At 46.7% G+C, this 21,073-nt stretch overlaps 1 protein-coding gene across 2 annotated transcripts in view; it reads left to right on the top strand.

The window, feature by feature from the left end:
- CORO1C (coronin 1C) overlaps positions 1-20,818 on the top strand; it is a 141,837-nt gene extending 121,019 nt beyond the window's left edge. The window contains exons 6-11 of one of the 2 annotated variants that reach the window (XM_040416611.1): positions 873-992; positions 2,270-2,374; positions 15,546-15,691; positions 16,521-16,578; positions 17,543-17,788; positions 19,133-20,818. In XM_040416611.1, coding sequence (XP_040272545.1) covers positions 873-992; positions 2,270-2,374; positions 15,546-15,691; positions 16,521-16,578; positions 17,543-17,788; positions 19,133-19,270 — 813 coding nt within the window. In that variant the 3' untranslated portion in view covers positions 19,271-20,818. The remainder of the gene's footprint in view (positions 1-872; positions 993-2,269; positions 2,375-15,545; positions 15,692-16,520; positions 16,579-17,542; positions 17,789-19,132) is intronic. The other variant, XM_040416612.1, reaches the window with a different exon arrangement.
- Positions 20,819-21,073: the final 255 nt, after the last annotated feature.

The raw sequence follows: 21,073 nt of genomic DNA on the forward strand, positions 1-21,073 counted from the left end.
TAGCGGAGCGGGCTTCTGCAATATGCACTCTTGCCCGTCCTCGCAGCGCTGCTGCGGCCCATTGATAAAATGTGTATTGCATAAACCGCTGAGCTGTCAGCAGTGTACAGAGAACAGAGTTTTAAGCGCACAGTGAATGGTGCGCTTTAGGGAAGTAAAAATATAAAAAAAAAAATACAAAATTGATTAATAAAGTATATTAGAAATAGTTTTATTAGAGCATTAGGGACAACATATTAAAAGTTCATATAAAGGTTTAGTTACTCTTTAAATATTAATGACCTATTCTCCAGTGATGCCTATGAAGAAATCTTCACTTTCCTGCTCCCCGCCGCTGCATTCCAGCACTGTTGCTCCCAGGAGTATCCGATCTCCACCTGTCAACTTCGGTACAGATGGGTTCAAGTGGACTGACGAGAGCGATTGCATGGTGCCAAGTAGCTCATGACCCAGTAGTGACATGCTGCTTTAGGTCAGTCATTGGCTGTAGCAGCATATGTGATCTGTCCATGTAAAAGTTAACAGGTGGAGACCAAAAGTCCTGTGAAGACATCCTGGGAGCTACAGAGCTGGATTGAAGCAAGTAAGAATAGATATCTTCTAGCACCCCCAATCAGCTGTCTGAAGAGGCTACACTGCTTAGACCAGCGCTGCAGCCACTCAACTACACTATGGGATTGTTGTGGCCTTTTGCAATTCTAAACATAAAACCATGTTTTTTTTTTTTTTTTTAATGGTTTCTTTACTTACATTTATGTTCGCTATATAAAAATGCTGTATGCTATGTAAGACTTGATAGTTTGCTAAATAAACCTGTTTGCTTGGTCTTGTAACGGATTTTATTATTTATTTTTTTTGTCAACTTTTTATAGGAGAAAGATAAAGCACACGACGGAGCTCGGCCCATGAGGGCAATCTTTTTATCTGATGACAGCATTTTTACCACTGGGTTCAGCCGTATGAGTGAACGCCAGTTAGCATTGTGGAATCCGGTAAGTGATTAGACATGCATTTTAGTAGATCTTTAGATATTTACTGATAAGCTGGGCACAATTTTACTTGTATCTAGAAGTAGTGAGCAGAATGTGTGTGGTTGGATACTACCATAAAACTTCTGCTGGTACACTCAGCAAGATTTGACAGCTTTAATATTCATTATCTTAATATTTAATATTCATTAGCTTCATCTTTGAGCACCCTCTTGATCTTTACCTCAGATTAAAATCCTTCCTTATAGAAGTCCTGATTGTGCAAAAATGCGCAACACCTTTCATTCCTTGCTGTGACCCCATGGGAAAACCGCTAATTTCCAGTCCGCTAGTGTGTGAAAGCATACTTTTTACATCTGCGTCCATCTTCTCGCTATGTGCAGATGATTTATGAATTAGGATATTGGTGGTTAGATTTGCTCTGTAATGTAATGCAATTTGATGAAAGATTTTAAATATTGCTTCACCGGCAGGTAGTGGTTGCACAGTGCAAAATGAATTTTTGCAGGTAGGTTGTCAGTCATGTTTTATGCTTGAGATAAACCTAGCATTGCTCTTCAGAACAATTGTAGACTTCAGTTTAAGCTGTATAGAGGTTATCTACATGATAAAACATACTGGTGAAAAAAGAAAAAGGAAGCATGTGTTTAAAGTTGTAGCAACTTTGAATTTTGTGCTGATTTATCTGTTAGGGTGGGTTCACACTAGCGTTATGGAGTCCATTATGGCTTTCCGTTATAACAGGGTTATAACGGAGCATAACGGAATCCATAAGACGGTAGGACGGATCAGTTTTGCTGCCCATAGACTTGCATTATGACGGAATGCCAAACGGACGCCTTTAAAAGGCATTCCGGTTGCTCTCCATCCTAATAGATCTATGGGAATCAAAACGGATCCGTATGGTTCCCGTTATGCAAGACGGAAAACAAAGTCCTGTTGACAGGACTTTGTTTTCCGTCTTGCATAACGGGACCCAGACGGATCCGTTATGTTTTCCCATAGACTTCTATTAGGACGGAGCAAAACGGAATGCCTTTTAAAGGCTTCCGTTTTGCATTCCAACCTATGGATTCCGTTTTTTTCCGTTATAACGGAAAGCCATAACGCTAGTGTGAACCCACCCTTAGATGCTTCTCATTTTTAACATTTACTAATGATGATTGTTCAGAGTGTTTTAATATTAACAGTGCTGTGCTGAGATTAGTTGCAAAACTAAACCTTAGATGTGTGAGGTTTTTTTTCTCGCTTTTTTGGTAATTGAATGTTTTTATGTACAGAAAAGTATGGACGAGCCTATTGCACTACATGAAATGGATACAAGCAATGGAGTCTTGCTGCCTTTTTATGACCCCGACACTAGCATCATCTACTTATGTGGCAAGGTGAGATTAATAATTTTATTTTCAGTTTGAATTCATAAATGGGGTGTAAGGACCCGTTTACATGGATCAATACACAGGGCAATGATCAGGAATAAACTGTTGGTTCCCAGTCATTGCTCGCTTGTTCGGCTGCATGTACATGCTGCAATCATCCCCTCTGTATGGGGATCAATAGGTCATTGCTGGACATGATCATTCTGCCCATACAGATTTATTGATCACAATGATTTGAAGTGCCTCATAAACAATATATCACCTGAAAAACAATAGATTTGCTTGTATGTGTGGTGATATATAGCACATTTAGGCTGCTCTCACATGGCCATGTGCGGTCTGAAATGCCATCCATGTGACAGCCACACTTTGCAGACCATCTGCGGGTCAGTTGAGCCAGACTTTCTGCATCATAGTGTTCTGTGTTGCTGTACATTCCAACCCATCCATGAATCTGTTGTACTGTGCACAAGTGAAGCTGCGGTTGGGCTGGAAATCGCATCATCATATGTTCGTTCACATGCAGACCGACTAAACAGTGCGGTCTTCTTTAGTTTAAATGGGGCCCGCTGCAGCCTCTACCCAACCACAGTGTGTCCGCACCGTTTGGTCGTACCCTTAGAGAGATGTTGACCATACCCAAAGCTATTTCTCTCAAACCCCTCCACACAAAATGTACACTCTGTGTGACCGAGCATACATGTGTTCAGATTGGGGAGAGTCATGTGCCAACATCGCAAACTAAACATTACATAGTTGGTCAGTCTTACCAAAATTGTATGGCTAGCGTGATTTTTTATTTTTTTTTGTGTGTGTAATGGTGGGCTTTGTAATGTTCTCATTGTGGAAGGTATAAAGTGAATCTATCAGCTTAATATGCTGCTCAGTGTAAGGGCAGTATATTACAGCTACAGGTTTGTACTACTAGCAGCTAAAAATGTGCAGTTTGCCGTCTATCAGCACTGAAAGGGTACCCTGGAGTTCACACGTCAGTTATTTTGATCAGTTATTGTGAGCCAAAACCAGGTACGGGTCAAAAACACAGAATAGGTGAAAATCAAATCATTACACCTGATCTTAGTAGTCTTCACTACTGGTTTTGTCTCCCAATAACTGATCAACTCAGCCTTAGGCCTCATGCACACGACCATTTTTTTTTTTTTTTAAGGTCCGCAAAAACGGGGTCCGTAGGTCCGTGATCTGTGACCGTTTTTCGTCCATGGGTCTTCCTTGATTTTTTGAGGATCCACGGACATGAAACAAAGTCGTTTTGGTGTCTGCCTGGCCGTGCGGAGCCAAACGGATCCGTCCTGAATTACAATGCAAGTCAATGGGGACGGATCTGTTTGACGTTGACACAATATGGTGCAATTGCAAACGGATCTGTCCCATATTGACTTTCAATGTAAAGTCAGGAGGCCCTTTTATACCATCGGATCAGAGTTTTCTCCAATCCGATGGTATATTTTAACTTGAAGCGTCCCCATCACCATGGGAATGCCTCTGTTAGAATATACCATCGGATTTGAGTTCGATCGTGAAACTCAGATCCCACAGTATATTCTAACAGAGGCGTTCCCATGGTGATGGGGATGCTTCAGGTTAGAATATACTAAAAGAACTGTGTACATGACTGCCCCCTGCTGCCAGGCAGCAGGGGGCAGACCCACCCCCCCCCCCCCCCCCCTCCCTCCCCTGTAGTACTGTAGATTCATTGGTGGCCAGTGGACCCCCCTATCATTGGTGGCAGCGGAGAGTACCGATCGGAGTCCCAGTTTAATGCTGGGGCTCCGATCGGTAACCATGGCAACCAGGACGCTACTGCAGTCCTGGTTGCCATGGTTACTTAGCAATTTTTAGAAGCATTATACTTACCTGCGAGCTGCGATGTCTGTGACCGGCCGGGCGCTCCTCCTACTGGTAAGTGAAAGGTCTGTGCGGCGCATTGCTTATAGCACAGACCTGTCACTTACCAGTAGGAGGAGCGCCCGGCCGGTCACAGACATCGCAGGTAAGTATAATGCTTCTAAAAATTGCTAAGTAACAATGGCAACCAGGACTGCAGTAGCGTCCTGGTTGCCATGGTTACCGATCGGAGCTCCAGCATTAAACTGGGACTCCGATCAGTATTCTCCGCTGCCCCCTCCTGCCTGGCTGCACATGATCTCTTACAGGGGGCTATGATACACACAATTAACCCCTCAGGTGCAGCACCTGAGGGGTTAATTGTGCGGATCACAGCCCCCTGTAAGAGATCGGGTGCTGCCTGGCAGCAGGGAGCAGTCATGTACACAGTTCAAAGTATATTATAACTAGAAGCGTCCCCATCGCTATGGGAACGCCTCTGTGTTAGAATATACTGTCGGATCTGAGTTTTCATGAAGTGAAAACTCAGCTCTGAAAAAGCTTTTATGCAGACGGATCTGCGGATCTGTCTGTGTGAAAGTAGCCTACGGACGCGGATGCCAATCTTGTGTGGTCAGGTCTTATTTTTTGGACGGACAGGAAACACGGATCACGGATGCGGCTGCAAAACGGTGCATTTTCCGATTTTTCCACGGACCCATTGAAAGGGTACTTTCACACTTGCGTTGCTGGTTTCCGGCAGGCAGTTCCATCGCTGGAACTGCCTGCCTGATCTAGCAATCTGTATGCAAACGGAAACAATTTGTAGACTTATCTGGTCTGTCTCCCCAATGCCTTGCAATACCGGATCCGTCTCTCCGGTGTCATCCGTAAAAACGGATCCGGTTTTTATTAATAATTTTTTTTTACATATTTAAAGGTCTGCGCATGTGCAGACCGGACCCGTCAATTTTAAATCGGCACTAATACATTCCAATTGAAAAAAATGCCGGATCCGGCATTCCGACAAGTGTTCAGGATTTTTGGCTGGAGAGAAAAATGCAGCATGCTGCGGTTTGTTCTCAGTACAAATACCATAAAAGGACTGAACTGACGCATCCTAATCAGATTGCTCTCCATTCAGAATGCATTAGGATAAAACGGAACAGTTTTTTTTTTCGGTATTGTTCCCCTAGGACGTAACTCAATACCGGAAAACTTTGACGCAAGTGTGAAAGTACCCCAAGTCTTATTGTATTCATGATCAAAGTGCTGCCCCGTGGGGTGTGATTGTCTGGTGGCTTTGTATACACATGTACACAGCAGCCCATCAGTCCCCGTCCCAAGTCTTATCAGTGGTGCTTGCAACTAAGGGCTGTATTACACCAGCCGATTCTGCAGGCGATTGTTGGGAGGGAAACTTTCTTTCCCGGCAATTGCCTGCTCGCTAGCTAAGGAGACCAGTGCTATTGCATGCTGCGATCTCCTTCACAGGATGGGTAGGAGAGATTGTTATGCCATTGCTCGTCCTCATGCTGTCTAGTTATTTGCTGGCAGCAGATCGTGATTGCCGCAGGCAAATCATGATCTTCCAGCATGCTGAAAGATAACGATTGCCCGATGAACAAGTGTTTGCTCATGTATCGGGTAATCGGTGGCAGTATTAGACCTACAGATCGCTAACTAGCGTTATTACGAACACTCGTTAATGATCTGGCAGAAAATCTGCCAGCGTGATACAGGCTAAGGTCTCATGCACATGACAGTGTGCCAGCCTTGCCCGTGCTGCGGTCCGCAATGCACGGGCACCAACCGCGTGGCCACCATCTGTGGACAATTACCTATTTACTTGATTGGGGCCTGCCATCCACATCTGACTGTCCGCACTGCAGAAAAGTAGTGCATGGACTATTTTTTTTTTTTTGTGGTGCGGCGGCACGGACAGAAAACCCATGGAAGCACTCTGTAGTGCTTCTGTGGGGTTCCGTTCCTCCATTCTGCACTGCACCTTCCAGATTGCGGAACCATGCAAGTGAATAGGTCTGCATCCGTGATGCGGTGCAAAAACGGCTTTAAGGCTACGTGCACACGACCCTATGTATTTTGCATATCCGTGATTTGAAGACCGCAAAATACAAACTCGTGTGCATGTAGTTTAAATTGCATGTTTGATGTGCCATTGTGACTACTGGAACTACAGCAGCATTTTAAACTGACAGATCCGCTTTAAAGTGAAGGGCTGATATTTTAGTCAATTACATGGTCTACCACTGACATTCATACAATATGTCAAAGGCTTAATTGCCTTTCTGTAATTACATGGCTCAGGCTTTTACTGTGTAAAATTGAGATGCTCATCCTAAGGCTTCTTTCACACTCGCGTTTGGTGCAGATCCATCATGGATCTGCACAAACGCATCCATTCAGATAATACAACCGCATGCATCCGTTTGTATTATCTTTAACATAGCCAAAACGGATCCGTCTTGAACACCATTGAAAGTCAATGGGGGACCGATCTGTTTTCTATTGTCAGTGAAAACGGATCTGTCCCCATTGACTTAACCCCTTCAGGAAACAGCCTTATTTCACCTTAAGGACCAGGCCATTTTTTGCAAATCTGACCAGTGTCACTTTATGTGGTGATAACTTTAAAACGCTTTTACTTAGCCAGGCTATTCTGAGATTGTTTTTTCATCACATATTGTACTTCATGAGACTGGTAAAATTGAGTAAAAAAAATTCATTTTTATTTATAAAAAAATACCAAATTTACCAAAATTTGGGAAAAATTTGCAAATGTCTAACTTTCAATTTCTCTACTTCTACAATACGTAGTAATAACTCCAAAAATAGTTCTTAATTTACATACTCCATATGTCTACTTCATGTTTGGATCATTTTGGGAATGATATATTTTATTTTTTGGGAATGTTACAAGGCTTAGAAGTTTAGAAGCAAATCTTGAAATTTTTCAGAAATTTTTAAAAACCCAAACGCCGTTAACCCTTTAGGTGTTCCTCAAGAGTTATTGGCAAATGGAGATGACATTTCTGAATTTTAATTTTTGGGCAAATTTTCCATTATAATCCATTTTTTACAGTAACAAAGCAAGGGTTAACAGCCAAACAAAAGTCAATATTTATGGCCCTGATTCTGTAGTTTACAGAAACACCCCATATGTGGTCGTAAACAGCTGTACGGGCACACGGCAGGGCGCAGAAGGAAAGGAATGCCATACGGTTTTTGGAAGGCAGATTTTGCTGGACTGTTTTTTTGACACCATGTCCCATTTGAAGCCCCCCTGATGCACCCCTAGAGTAGAAACTCCAAAAAAGTGACCCCATTTTAGAAACTACGGGATAGGGTGGCAGTATTGTTGGTACTCGTTTAGGGTACATATGATTTTTGGTTGCTCTATATTACACTTTTTGTGAGGCAAGGTAACAAGAAATAGCTGTTTTGGCACCGTTTTTATTTTTTATTTACAACATTCATCTGACAGGTTAGATCATGTGGTATTTTTATAGACCAGGTTGTCACGGATGCGGCAATACCAAATATGTATACTTTTTTTTATTTTTATTTTATTTTATGTAAGTTTTACACGATTTCATTTTTGAAGCAAAAAAAATCATGTTTTAGTGTTTCCATAGTCTGAGAGCCATAATTATTTCAGTTTTTCGGCGATTACCTTGGGTAGGGTATGATTTTTGCGGGATGAGATGACTGTTTTATTGGCACTATTTTGGGGTGCGTGTGACACTTTGATCGCTTGCTATTACACTTTTTGTGATGTAAGGTGACAAAAAATTGTTTATTTAGCACAGTTTTTATTTTACATTTTTTACGGTATTTATCTGAGGGGTTAGGTCATGTGATATTTTTATAGAGCCGGTCGATACCTAATATGTATACCGTATATACTCGAGTATAAGCAGACCCGAGTATAAGCCGAGCCCCTAATTTTACCCCAAAAAAATAGGAAAAATTATTGACTCGAGTATAAGACTAGGGTGGGAAATGCAGCTATAATGCAGAGTGTATGTGTATATAATGCACACACTCTACATTATATATACACACATCTGCAAGAGGGTGACTCCCTGTATTTAATGCAGAGTGTGTGCATTATATACACACACACTCTGCATTAAATACAGGGAGCCATCCACAGATCTCCCCCCTAAACAGTGCCATCCACAGATCCCCCCTCCCCTAAACAGTGCCATGATGGCACTGTTTAGGGGAGGGGGTATCTGTGGATGGCACTGTAGGGGGATCTGTGGCTGGCACTGCCATCCACAGATCCCCCTACAGTGCCATCCACAGATCCCCCTACAGTGCCATCCACAGATCCCCCTACAGTGCCATCCACAGATCCCCCTACAGTGCCATCCACAGATCCCCCTACAGTGCCATCCACAGATACCCCTACAGTGCCATCCACCGATCCCCCTACAGTGCCATCCACCGATCCCCCTTCAGTGCCATCCACAGATCCCCCTACAGTGCCATCCACAGATCCCCCTACAGTGCCATCCACAGATCCCCCTACAGTGCCATCCACAGATCCCCCTACAGTGCCATCCACAGATCCCCCTACAGTGCCATCCACAGATCCCCCTACAGTGCCATCCACAGATCCCCCTACAGTGCCATCCACAGATCCCCCTACAGTGCCATCCACAGATCCCCCTACAGTGCCATCCACAGATCCCCCTACAGTGCCATCCACAGATCCCCCTCCAGTGCCATCCACAGATCCCCCTACAGTGCCATCCACAGATCCCCCTACAGTGCCATCCACAGATCCCCCTACAGTGCCATCCACAGATCCCCCTACAGTGCCATCCACAGATCCCCCTACAGTGCCATCCACAGATCCCCCTACAGTGCCATCCACAGATCCCCCTACAGTGCCATCCACAGATCCCCCTACAGTGCCATCCACAGATCCCCCTACAGTGCCATCCACAGATCCCCCTACAGTGCCATCCACAGATCCCCCTACAGTGCCATCCACAGATCCCCCTACAGTGCCATCCACAGATCCCCCTACAGTGCCATCCACAGACCCCCCTACAGTGCCATCCACAGATCCCCCTACAGTGCCATCCACAGATCCCCCTACAGTGCCATCCACAGATCCCCCTACAGTGCCATCCACAGATCCCCCTACAGTGCCATCCACAGATCCCCCTACAGTGCCATCCACAGATCCCCCTACAGTGCCATCCACAGATCCCCCTCCCGTGCCATCCACAGATCCCCCTCCCGTGCCATCCACAGATCCCCCTCCCGTGCCATCCACAGATCCCCCTCCCGTGCCATCCACAGATCCCCCTCCCGTGCCATCCACAGATCCCCCTCCCGTGCCATCCACAGATCCCCCTCCCGTGCCATCCACAGATCCCCCTCCCGTGCCATCCACAGATCCCCCTCCCGTGCCATCCACAGATCCCCCTCCCGTGCCATCCACAGATCCCCCTCCCGTGCCATCCACAGATCCCCCTCCCGTGCCATCCACAGATCCCCCTCCCGTGCCATCCACAGATCCCCCTCCCGTGCCATCCACAGATCCCCCTACCGTGCCATCCACAGATCCCCCTCCCGTGCCATCCACAGATCCCCCTCCCGTGCCATCCACAGATCCCCCTCCCGTGCCATCCACAGATCCCCCTCCCGTGCCATCCACAGATCCCCCTCCCGTGCCATCCACAGATCCCCCTCCCGTGCCATCCACAGATCCCCCTCCCGTGCCATCCACAGATCCCCCTCCCGTGCCATCCACAGATCCCCCTCCCGTGCCATCCACAGATCCCCCTCCCGTGCCATCCACAGATCCCCCTCCCGTGCCATCCACAGATCCCCCTCCCGTGCCATCCACAGATCCCCCTCCCGTGCCATCCACAGATCCCCCTCCCGTGCCATCCACAGATCCCCCTCCCGTGCCATCCACAGATCCCCCTCCCGTGCCATCCACAGATCCCCCTCCCGTGCCATCCACAGATCCCCCTCCCGTGCCATCCACAGATCCCCCTCCCGTGCCATCCACAGATCCCCCTCCCGTGCCATCCACAGATCCCCCTCCCGTGCCATCCACAGATCCCCCTCCCGTGCCATCCACAGATCCCCCTCCCGTGCCATCCACAGATCCCCCTCCCGTGCCATCCACAGATCCCCCTCCCGTGCCATCCACAGATCCCCCTCCCGTGCCATCCACAGATCCCCCTCCCGTGCCATCCACAGATCCCCCTCCCGTGCCATCCACAGATCCCCCTCCCGTGCCATCCACAGATCCCCCTCCCGTGCCATCCACAGATCCCCCTCCCGTGCCATCCACAGATCCCCCTCCCGTGCCATCCACAGATCCCCCTCCCGTGCCATCCACAGATCCCCCTCCCGTGCCATCCACAGATCCCCCTCCCGTGCCATCCACAGATCCCCCTCCCGTGCCATCCACAGATCCCCCTCCCGTGCCATCCACAGATCCCCCTCCCGTGCCATCCACAGATCCCCCTCCCGTGCCATCCACAGATCCCCCTCCCGTGCCATCCACAGATCCCCCTCCCGTGCCATCCACAGATCCCCCTCCCGTGCCATCCACAGATCCCCCTCCCGTGCCATCCACAGATCCCCCTCCCGTGCCATCCACAGATCCCCCTCCCGTGCCATCCACAGATCCCCCTCCCGTGCCATCCACAGATCCCCCTCCCGTGCCATCCACAGATCCCCCTCCCGTGCCATCCACAGATCCCCCTCCCGTGCCATCCACAGATCCCCCTCCCGTGCCATCCACAGATCCCCCTCCCGTGCCATCCACAGATCCCCCTCCCGTGCCATCCACAGATCCCCCTCCCGTGCCATCCACAGATCCCCCTCCCGTGCCATCCACAGATCCCCCTCCCGTGCCATCCACAGATCCCCCTCCCGTGCCATCCACAGATCCCCCTCCCGTGCCATCCACAGATCCCCCTCCCGTGCCATCCACAGATCCCCCTCCCGTGCCATCCACAGATCCCCCTCCCGTGCCATCCACAGATCCCCCTCCCGTGCCATCCACAGATCCCCCTCCCGTGCCATCCACAGATCCCCCTCCCGTGCCATCCACAGATCCCCCTCCCGTGCCATCCACAGATCCCCCTCCCGTGCCATCCACAGATCCCCCTCCCGTGCCATCCACAGATCCCCCTCCCGTGCCATCCACAGATCCCCCTCCCGTGCCATCCACAGATCCCCCTCCCGTGCCATCCACAGATCCCCCTCCCGTGCCATCCACAGATCCCCCTCCCGTGCCATCCACAGATCCCCCTCCCGTGCCATCCACAGATCCCCCTCCCGTGCCATCCACAGATCCCCCTCCCGTGCCATCCACAGATCCCCCTCCCGTGCCATCCACAGATCCCCCTCCCGTGCCATCCACAGATCCCCCTCCCGTGCCATCCACAGATCCCCCTCCCGTGCCATCCACAGATCCCCCTCCCGTGCCATCCACAGATCCCCCTCCCGTGCCATCCACAGATCCCCCTCCCGTGCCATCCACAGATCCCCCTCCCGTGCCATCCACAGATCCCCCTCCCGTGCCATCCACAGATCCCCCTCCCGTGCCATCCACAGATCCCCCTCCCGTGCCATCCACAGATCCCCCTCCCGTGCCATCCACAGATCCCCCTCCCGTGCCATCCACAGATCCCCCTCCCGTGCCATCCACAGATCCCCCTCCCGTGCCATCCACAGATCCCCCTCCCGTGCCATCCACAGATCCCCCTCCCGTGCCATCCACAGATCCCCCTCCCGTGCCATCCACAGATCCCCCTCCCGTGCCATCCACAGATCCCCCTCCCGTGCCATCCACAGATCCCCCTCCCGTGCCATCCACAGATCCCCCTCCCGTGCCATCCACAGATCCCCCTCCCGTGCCATCCACAGATCCCCCTCCCGTGCCATCCACAGATCCCCCTCCCGTGCCATCCACAGATCCCCCTCCCGTGCCATCCACAGATCCCCCTCCCGTGCCATCCACAGATCCCCCTCCCGTGCCATCCACAGATCCCCCTCCCGTGCCATCCACAGATCCCCCTCCCGTGCCATCCACAGATCCCCCTCCCCGACGCTCACAGCAGTATGCTTACTTTGTCTTTGCTCCGGTAATACAGGCAGTGCGGGGAGCGGCGCTCACTCACTGACGTCACGCGCCTTCTCCCACTAGGCGGCGCAGGCGCGTGACGTCAGTGAGTGAGCGCCGCCCCCCGCACTGCCTGTATTACCGGAGCTAGACTAGACTCGAGTATAAGACGAGGAGGCTTTTTGAGCACAAAAATATGTGCCAAAAAACTCGTCTTATACTCGAGTATATACGGTACTTTTTTTTTTATTTATGCACGTTTTACACAATAACAGCTTTTTTAAAACAAAAAAAATGTTTGTCTCCATATTCTGAGCCATAGTTTTTTTATTTTTTGGGCGATTGTCTCAGGTAGGGGCTCATTTTTTGCGGGATGAGGTGACGTTAGATTGGTACTATTTTGGTGGGCAAACACCTTTTTGATCGCTTGCTGTTGTACTTTTTGTGATGTAAGGTGACAAAAAATGGTTTATTTAGAACAGTGTTTGTTTTTTTTTACGGTGTTTATCTGAGAGGTTAAGTCATGTGATATGTTTATGATTTGAGCAGGCACCGGGTTCCGATCACCGCCCGCAGGGCGGCAGTGATCGGAAATACACAGGGCGTACCCGTACGCCCTGTGTCCTTAAGTACCAGGACATCAGGGCGTACCGGTACGCCCTGTGTCCTCAAGAGGTTAAGCCTCATGCACACGTCCGTGGAACATGGACCGTGTGGTACCGGCCTGGATTTCTTCTGAGTGCAGGAGTGCACAGCGTCATTGGTTGCTATGACACCGTGCGCTTCCTGCTGCTGCTGCCGCAGTACAGTATTACACTGTTATGATCGCACGGCGTCATAGCAACCAATGACTCGGTGCGCTCCTGCACTCAGAAGAAATCCAGGTTGGTATCACACGGTCTGTGTTCCACGGACGTGTGCATGAGGCTTTACATTGTGTACTTGCGTACTTTTGGCTCAGTTTCGTCAGACGGACACCAAAATGTTGCAAGCAGCGTTTTGGTGTCCGCCTCCAAAGCGGAACGGAGCCAAACTGATGCATTCTGAGCGGATCCTTTTCCATTCAGAATTCATTAAGGGCAAAACTGATCCATTTTGGACCGCTTCTGAGAGCCCTGAACGGATCTCACAAACGGAAACCAAAACACCAGTGTGAAAGTAGACTTAGGGCTCTTTCACACCTGCGTTCTTGTCTTCCGGCATAGAGTTCCGTCGTCGGGGCTCTATGCCGGAAGAATCCTGATCAGGATTATCCTAATGCATTCTGAATGGAGAGAAATCCGTTCAGGATGCATCAGGATGTCTTCAGTTCCGGAACGGAACGTTTTTTGGCCGGAGAAAATACCGCAGCATGCTGCGCTTTTTGCTCCGGCCAAAAATCCGGAACACTTGCCGCAAGGCCGGATCCGGAATTAATGCCCATTGAAAGGCATTGATCCGGATCCGGCCTTAAGCTAAACGTCGTTTCGGCGCATTGCCGCATCCCACATTTAGCTTTTTCAGAGTGGTTACCATGGCTGCCGGGACGCTAAAGTCCTGGCAGCCATGGTAAAGTGTAGTGGGGAGCGGGGAGCAGTGTACTTACCGTCCGTGCGGCTCCCCGGGCGCTCCAGAGTGACGTCAGGGCGCCCCAAGCGCATGGATCATGTGATCACATGGATCACGTCATCCATGCGCATGGGGCGCTCTGACGTCATTCTGGAGCGCCCGGGGAGCCGCACGGACTGTAAGTATACCGCTCCCCACTACTACTATGGCAACCAGGACTTTAATAGCGTCCTGGGTGCCATAGTAACACTGAAAGCATTTGGAAGACGGTTCCGTCTTCAAATGCTTTCAGTACACTTGCGTTTTTCCGGATCCGGAGTGTAATTCCGGCAAGTGGAGTACACGCCGGATCCGGACAACGCAAGTGTGAAAGAGGCCTTAGACATCAAATGCAATTTATCACGTGAGCTAACATGAGGGGTGTGAGCCTAGTGATTAGATAAACTCACTAAACAAGGGTGTTGGGTAACATCTTGCCTGCTCCTCACCACAGGACCTAACAAGACATTTATATACTTAATACACCATATGGGTAAATAAGCAATGTCATTAATGTCATGTCCGTCTTTTGTGTTCAGTGACCCGTTATGTCAGATCTCTTGGCTGAAAAGCTTATGCTAAGACAGTTAATTTGTAGCACAAGCCAGTATTGCTTTCTGGTATGCTGCAGAGGTTTCAGACCTAAGGTAGTGTTCACACACTCTGAATTCAATCTGAATTTAGATGCCATCCTGAGTCCACAAGCATTCCGCTGGCAATGCATGTGCAGGGCGCATCTTTTTCACTACCAGGGGTTTCAGCATATTTTTCACACTTTAGAGTACATTCACACGACCGTATGTGTTTTGCAGTCCGCAATTTGCGGATCCGCAAAACACCGATACCGGCCGTGTGAATGTAGCCGGCCCAATGATAGAAATGCATATTCTTGTCTGCGATTGCGGACAAGGATAGGACATGCTCTATATTTTTTGCGGGGCGGACAGCACATTGTGTGCTGTCCGCATCTTTTGCGGCCCCATTGAAATTGCGGAGCCAAAAATACGGAGCCAATACTGATGCGGAGCCATAAATACGGTCGTGTGAATGCACCCTAAGACGCATACAAAACCAAAATTTAAAATAAAAAAAAATATTCATATAGCCCATACCTACATATTTTCTGAAAGTAGATAACCTTTCACACTGTGCAGATGCCTCCCAGAACATTAAAATAATGGGCACATTTATACAACTTTAAATCGAAGTTTAACATTTAGTATAAAAATGTGTGTTTGTAAAAGTCTGACCCAAGCAGAAACTGAGATGCTCAGCATTGTCTAAAACTAACTTAAGATGGGAGTTCACACATACCATCAAAACGGAGTAGACCAAAGCTGTCCATAGTCCTGATGCTGGTACGATTGTAATGTTTAGGTGCGGGGGTGATTAGATTTGAAACTATTATTCATACTACTTTTATAGGAAAATGTTGCTCCATCAAAAGCCTGCAATATTTGCAGTTTTTACTTGAGCATTGTAAAGTCGTCATAGCTGTGGGATTGTGATTTTCTTAACTGCAGTTTTTGGAATATGAAAGAGAGCGCTATGTGTCTCCAAATGTTTTCACCATTTTATTACCTGCATGTTCTGACTTTAACTGCTTTTCCGTAACAGGGCGACAGTAGTATTCGGTATTTTGAGATCACAGATGAATCGCCTTACGTTCACTACCTCAACACTTTCAGCAGCAAGGAACCGCAGCGAGGAATGGGTTACATGCCAAAGCGGGGTCTGGACGTTAACAAGTGTGAGATTGCCAGGTACTGAGCTATGGACAAAACAGTTATATTGGCCTAGGTTCACGCGTGCGTTGAGAAATCCGACAGTCTGCCAGAGTTCACCGTATCCGGCATAGCCAGCTAATGCTGTGAACCACTGCATCCTATTGATGTGTAGAGGCTGGAGTCCTGCATAACGTAAACTGGACGGATCCGTTATGCAGCCCATCGACTTCTATTATGACGTAATGAATAACGGAATGCCTCTAAAGGCATTCCGTTATGTATTCCACCATGGAATTGTGTTGTGGTCCATGGTAACGGAATTTATTAAATACCACAACACGAACCCGCACACGAACTTCAATATATGAAATTCCCAGATCCCTAATTGGGACAATTCCCGGGGATGAATTGTGGGAATGGGGGGGCTGACCACTGGGATGTACAGTATTTTGAGAAGGAGGATTCTCGAGTCTCCCCTCTGAATGGAGTGGTAGGGTGTCTGTTGATCCACTGCTCTGTCTACTGCATTGGACAAGCACACTACCACTCCACTCAGGCAGAGTCTGGGACCCTGCCTTCTTGGCATCACTGGGGGTCCCAGCGATAAGACCCCTGCCATCCAATATTAATCATGGATGTTGTGTGGATAGATGAGTACGTTTTGTAGTATAACCCCTTTAATGACTTGGATACACATGACTATCAAACCATAACCCATAATCTGCTGCTCTAGAACTGACTTTGCCAACTTGCTGTACAGAAAATCTAATTGACCTTTTAACAACTTGAAATCCTACAGTAAAGTGTATTTTTCCTATGTATGAACAAATAATTGTAATATTATTATTTTTTTCTCCCCATTGAGGTTCTACAAACTTCATGAGAGGAAGTGTGAGCCAATTATCATGACTGTGCCCAGGAAGGTGAGTTTAATAAAGTCATCATATATTTAGCTGTAAGCATCTTTATATTGGGGGTTGGGGTCATTATATATTCCTGGGGACCAACTCCTCCATTTTAGGTATCTCAGTCATTTTGTAAAATATGCTACAAGCAGAAATTAGAAATAATGCCACAGCAGTAATATTTTCTCTGCACTGTAAATTCAGCAAGAATCACTTATTTTATTTTGCATTATCAGCACATTTCTCAATACGTTACAGGTAATCTATCATATGCTCCCGTAGAACCAATATATGCTTCGCAACGTATCAATATGTTGCTGATAGGCCCCCACATCAAAAAAAGTATTGTTGGATTTGCCATTCTACTTTTTAAAAAAAAGTCTGTATGGGACCCGCACCTATCTTTAGATCGTAGCCCACAAAGGAAGGTGAGACCCACAGCTATCAAACATTGGCATATCCTAGAAATATGCCCTCAATGTATGAGATGGGCCAACTACTTTAAGTGTGAATACACCTACATGAGGTGTTAAAGAGGAGCCTTTCCATGTCTGTTTTAGTAATTATTTCTATTCCCCGTGTAGTAACAATTCCATTGTACCATTCCTCTATTATTCCTTCTAGCAGTTTGTATGAAGGTCCAGCTGGGTGTTAATATTTAGGCTGGGGTGTTCCTGCACAGTCTAACAATATCCAATAAGTGCTGCCCCTGTCAGACTGTGCAGGGGCACATCCCCCAACTGGTAACACCCATCTGGAGAATGCTTTTCACAGCCATATGGAATGGTTGACAGGAAATTAGGTTACCATGCATCTTTTGTTAAACTTGGTATTTGTAACCCATCTATATATGCATTAATAATCTCCAAATAGATAATTGTTGATTGGATGTCTATGTAAATGGTTCTGGCTTTGTATAAGTATTTGTATTGATAAAGTTTAGGGTTTCTTTTTAATTTCTGTTTTTTGTTTTTTTGTTTAGTCTGATCTTTTCCAAGATGACTTATACCCAGATACTTCCGGCCCAGAGGCTCCCATGGAAGCCGAAGAGTGGTTTGATGGAAAAAATGCTGATCCAATTTTGATTTCCCTAAAAGATGGGTACACGCCAAGCAAAAACCGGGACCTGAATGTGGTTAAGAAGAATATTTTGGGAAGCAAGCCATCTGCGCAGAAGAAGTATGACCCATCCAGCGCCCACAAAGCAGCACCACAAACTTCTAGTCCTGTAAGTAAAAACTCAAAAGGATGCTATGGTTTAGGGCACTATGCATAGCAGGTTGAGGGTTATTTCCTAGATCTTAGAGGTTTACTGGAAGTAGAATATTGATGATCTATCCTCAGCATAGGTCAATATCTGATTGGCGGTGATCCAGTTACCTTGCTATTCAGCCGTTTAAGAGGCTGCAGGTGAGCACTGCAACCACTTCCTGGGCCAATGACATCACGTTCATTGGTCACATTGTCTATGTGCAGCTTAGTCACTTTCAGGTGAATGGTCCTGGCCTGCTTTACCAAGTACGGTCTCTATACAATTGATGGCGCTGGGCTTGGTGTGCTGCAAGGCGGCTGCAGCGCTCAACAGAGTGCCGTGGCTTCTTGAAACAGCTGAGCAGTGCTAGGAGACTAACCCCAACCGATCAGATATTGAGGACCTATCATGAGGCTAGGCCATTAATATTCTACTCCTGACACTCAATGGAGAAGATGTATCAAATTTGATGCAAGCGGGATTTGAACAGTTGTCCATGGCCACCATCTAGCTTGCTACATTCATTTTCAAAGTGCTTCTTAAAAATGAAAGGTAGACTCAGATTGGTTGCCATTGACAACAACTCTTTTTTTCTTTGCACTAGTTTTTATACGTTCTCTTCTCTCCCATGAGGTCTTCCAAAAAGGTTTGACTTCACTTAATTTACATAATTGCATTGTAAAAGCTTATGGTTTGGTTAAAAAGGTATTCCCATCAGCTTTCCACGGGTTAGTTCATAAATATCTAATTAGATACCTATAGGGCGGGGCTCCTGCCTTACCTGTATGAAGATGCCCAAGGTGGTCGAGACTACAGAAATGGCTAAGTGGGCCATGCTATGCTGTTCCCATAACTCCTTTTTACTTGTATGGGAGAAACAGCACCGCCTGCTTGGCTGTGTCTGTAGTCACATCCAGGGTGTTTGTGGAGGATGGGCGCATTTTCTAGATAGAACCACAGAAGTGGGACCCATATCTAGAAGGACATAGGATATGTCAGAAGTGTCTATGATGGGAATAATCCATAATGATGACCATAGATAGGAGGTTAAGAAATCTGCAGTTCTTCCTGGTACCACAGCAGACATAACATTCTAATCAGAATTTTGGACCATAAATGTCAAATTGACAAGTGAACATCCAGACCTGGCATTGCCAGTATGTATGTGTATGTGTGTATGTATATGTATATATATATATATATATATATATATATATATATATATATATATATATATATATATATATATAATTTATTTTTTTTTTATACTGGTTTCTGTGTCCCTGTTCCCGTTGTGACCTCTTTACTGATTAATTTCAGGCCAACGATGGAAAGTTGGATGAGGTAATGAAGGAAGTGCGTTCGATGAAAGATCTCATCAAAGCCCAGGATGAACGCATCTCCAAATTAGAAGACCTAATCGCCAGTCTCACCAACAATGATGCGTCTGAGGAATGAAACAAGCAAAGTCTTAACTGAGCTGGAGGTGCCCACTGCCAGATCACATTCCACCCCCATCACTTTCCTCCAGGTCCTAGCAATGATCAGCATTCCAGCACAGACTGTATCCACCTTTCCCATTCAAACACAGAGACATTCCACCTGCCCCCCTTCCACCAGGTGCCTCCACTCTTGTGCCATTTCAGAAGTTTAGTTGGCTGCCTGTTACTGAACTCCTGAAGTGACACAATCTGTTGATACCCTAACCATTATGTGGGCCTCAGTCAAAAGTGGAAAGGATTTAAGAGAAGCCTCTGCTTAAAACCAACAAACTTTTTGTTAATTAAAAGCCAAGATTTTTACCCTCATCATTCAAGTGTTACATGACAATACTTCCTGTTTCCAAGATCAGTATATAGATATTTTTTTTATTCTGGTTCTGATCAGAATTTTCTGGGTAGGCAAGGGTGTATGAAATAGATGGACCTATGCCACATTTTTTATTTTTATTTTTTGTTTTTTCAATTTCAATTATTTTATTTTTTTCTTGCCAAAAATATATTGGGACCATGCATCATATAGTATTTTTATTTTTAATGTAAAGGAGGAAGCACTGTGTTACTGTCTGGAATCGCAAGAAAATAATTACCCATAAAAGCTTCATGAGTTTTATATAAATCTTTTTTGCTATTGTGTGCAGTAAAATTTCTTTTGCGTGTGCATCAGAAGCGCTGAAAGGGTGGATAACATTTGGGAAAGTTTGCAGCCTTTTCGTCTTAGTTAAGCGATGTCGAGGAACGTTTTTATGTATTGTTTAGAGCTTGTCAGTATTTTATCGCGGAAGGTAAAATATAGTATTCCAGGAAAAGAGACACTCGTAAGGATTTGGTGAACATCTCAGCGGTCATGGCTGTTATACTGATCATTAATATAAGAATTTCTAAGCCAGAATGGCTTTGACTGCTGCTAGGTATCTCCACGTGACTGTGCTTTGTGCACCCTGCAGCAGCAGCCCTTGCGTTGCTGTCAGTGTTTGTTAAGAAGCTGCTGTGCCGCTTCTGCGTAAATATAATTCTGCTTTAAAAGGGAAAGAAGTGGCACATTATTCCACACACTTTTTTCTTCTCCAGAGGTGTCCAGTTGATTAAAACGTGTGTTCTTGACACCATGCCTATTAGTTGTCTGAATGACACCTAGTCCATCTTCATCACTATATGCCATACCGCTCCATAAGCCTTAGCGTTATGGTTAGTTTTAATGTTTGTTCCAGGTTTTTGTTCCTTTTTTTTTTTTCCACTGAAGGTAGAAGGGAATTGTAATTATCTTAAAGGGTTAGCAAAGATCTTCCATGTTTTTAACTAGCAGCACTCTGGGAAGCTCAGCAACCAAAACTGAAGAGCGGTGTTACTGTTCTGTTACCAACAGGCTTTTTTTTGCAGTATAAAAGGTATTGCATGGAGCTGAATACAATGACTTTGTAAGACATACAGGGTATGGCGGTTCAAAGTAACTATAGCTTGGTAACTGTGAGCTTAAGGTTTTTTTTTTTTTTTTAAATATAGATCTATTAAAAAAAAAAAAAAAAAACAATACTTGTGTTTGTAAACTGCTCTGCAGTGTAATGTGCCATAGATCAATTTCCATTTTGCTCCTTGCTGTACACTTCAGGGGCTTATCCAGAGCCATGACATCAGTCACACACGTCTGGGTCTGTAACTCCCAGGCTTAAATGGGTTTTGCCCATTAACCACTTTTATCCCTCATAACACAGCATTTGTGCTGAATGTATGACTTTGATCACGAGAACGGGCGGCCCAGAGG

The sequence above is a fragment of the Bufo bufo genome, chromosome 2 (assembly GCF_905171765.1).
Source record: "Bufo bufo chromosome 2, aBufBuf1.1, whole genome shotgun sequence".
NCBI lineage: Eukaryota > Metazoa > Chordata > Amphibia > Anura > Bufonidae > Bufo > Bufo bufo.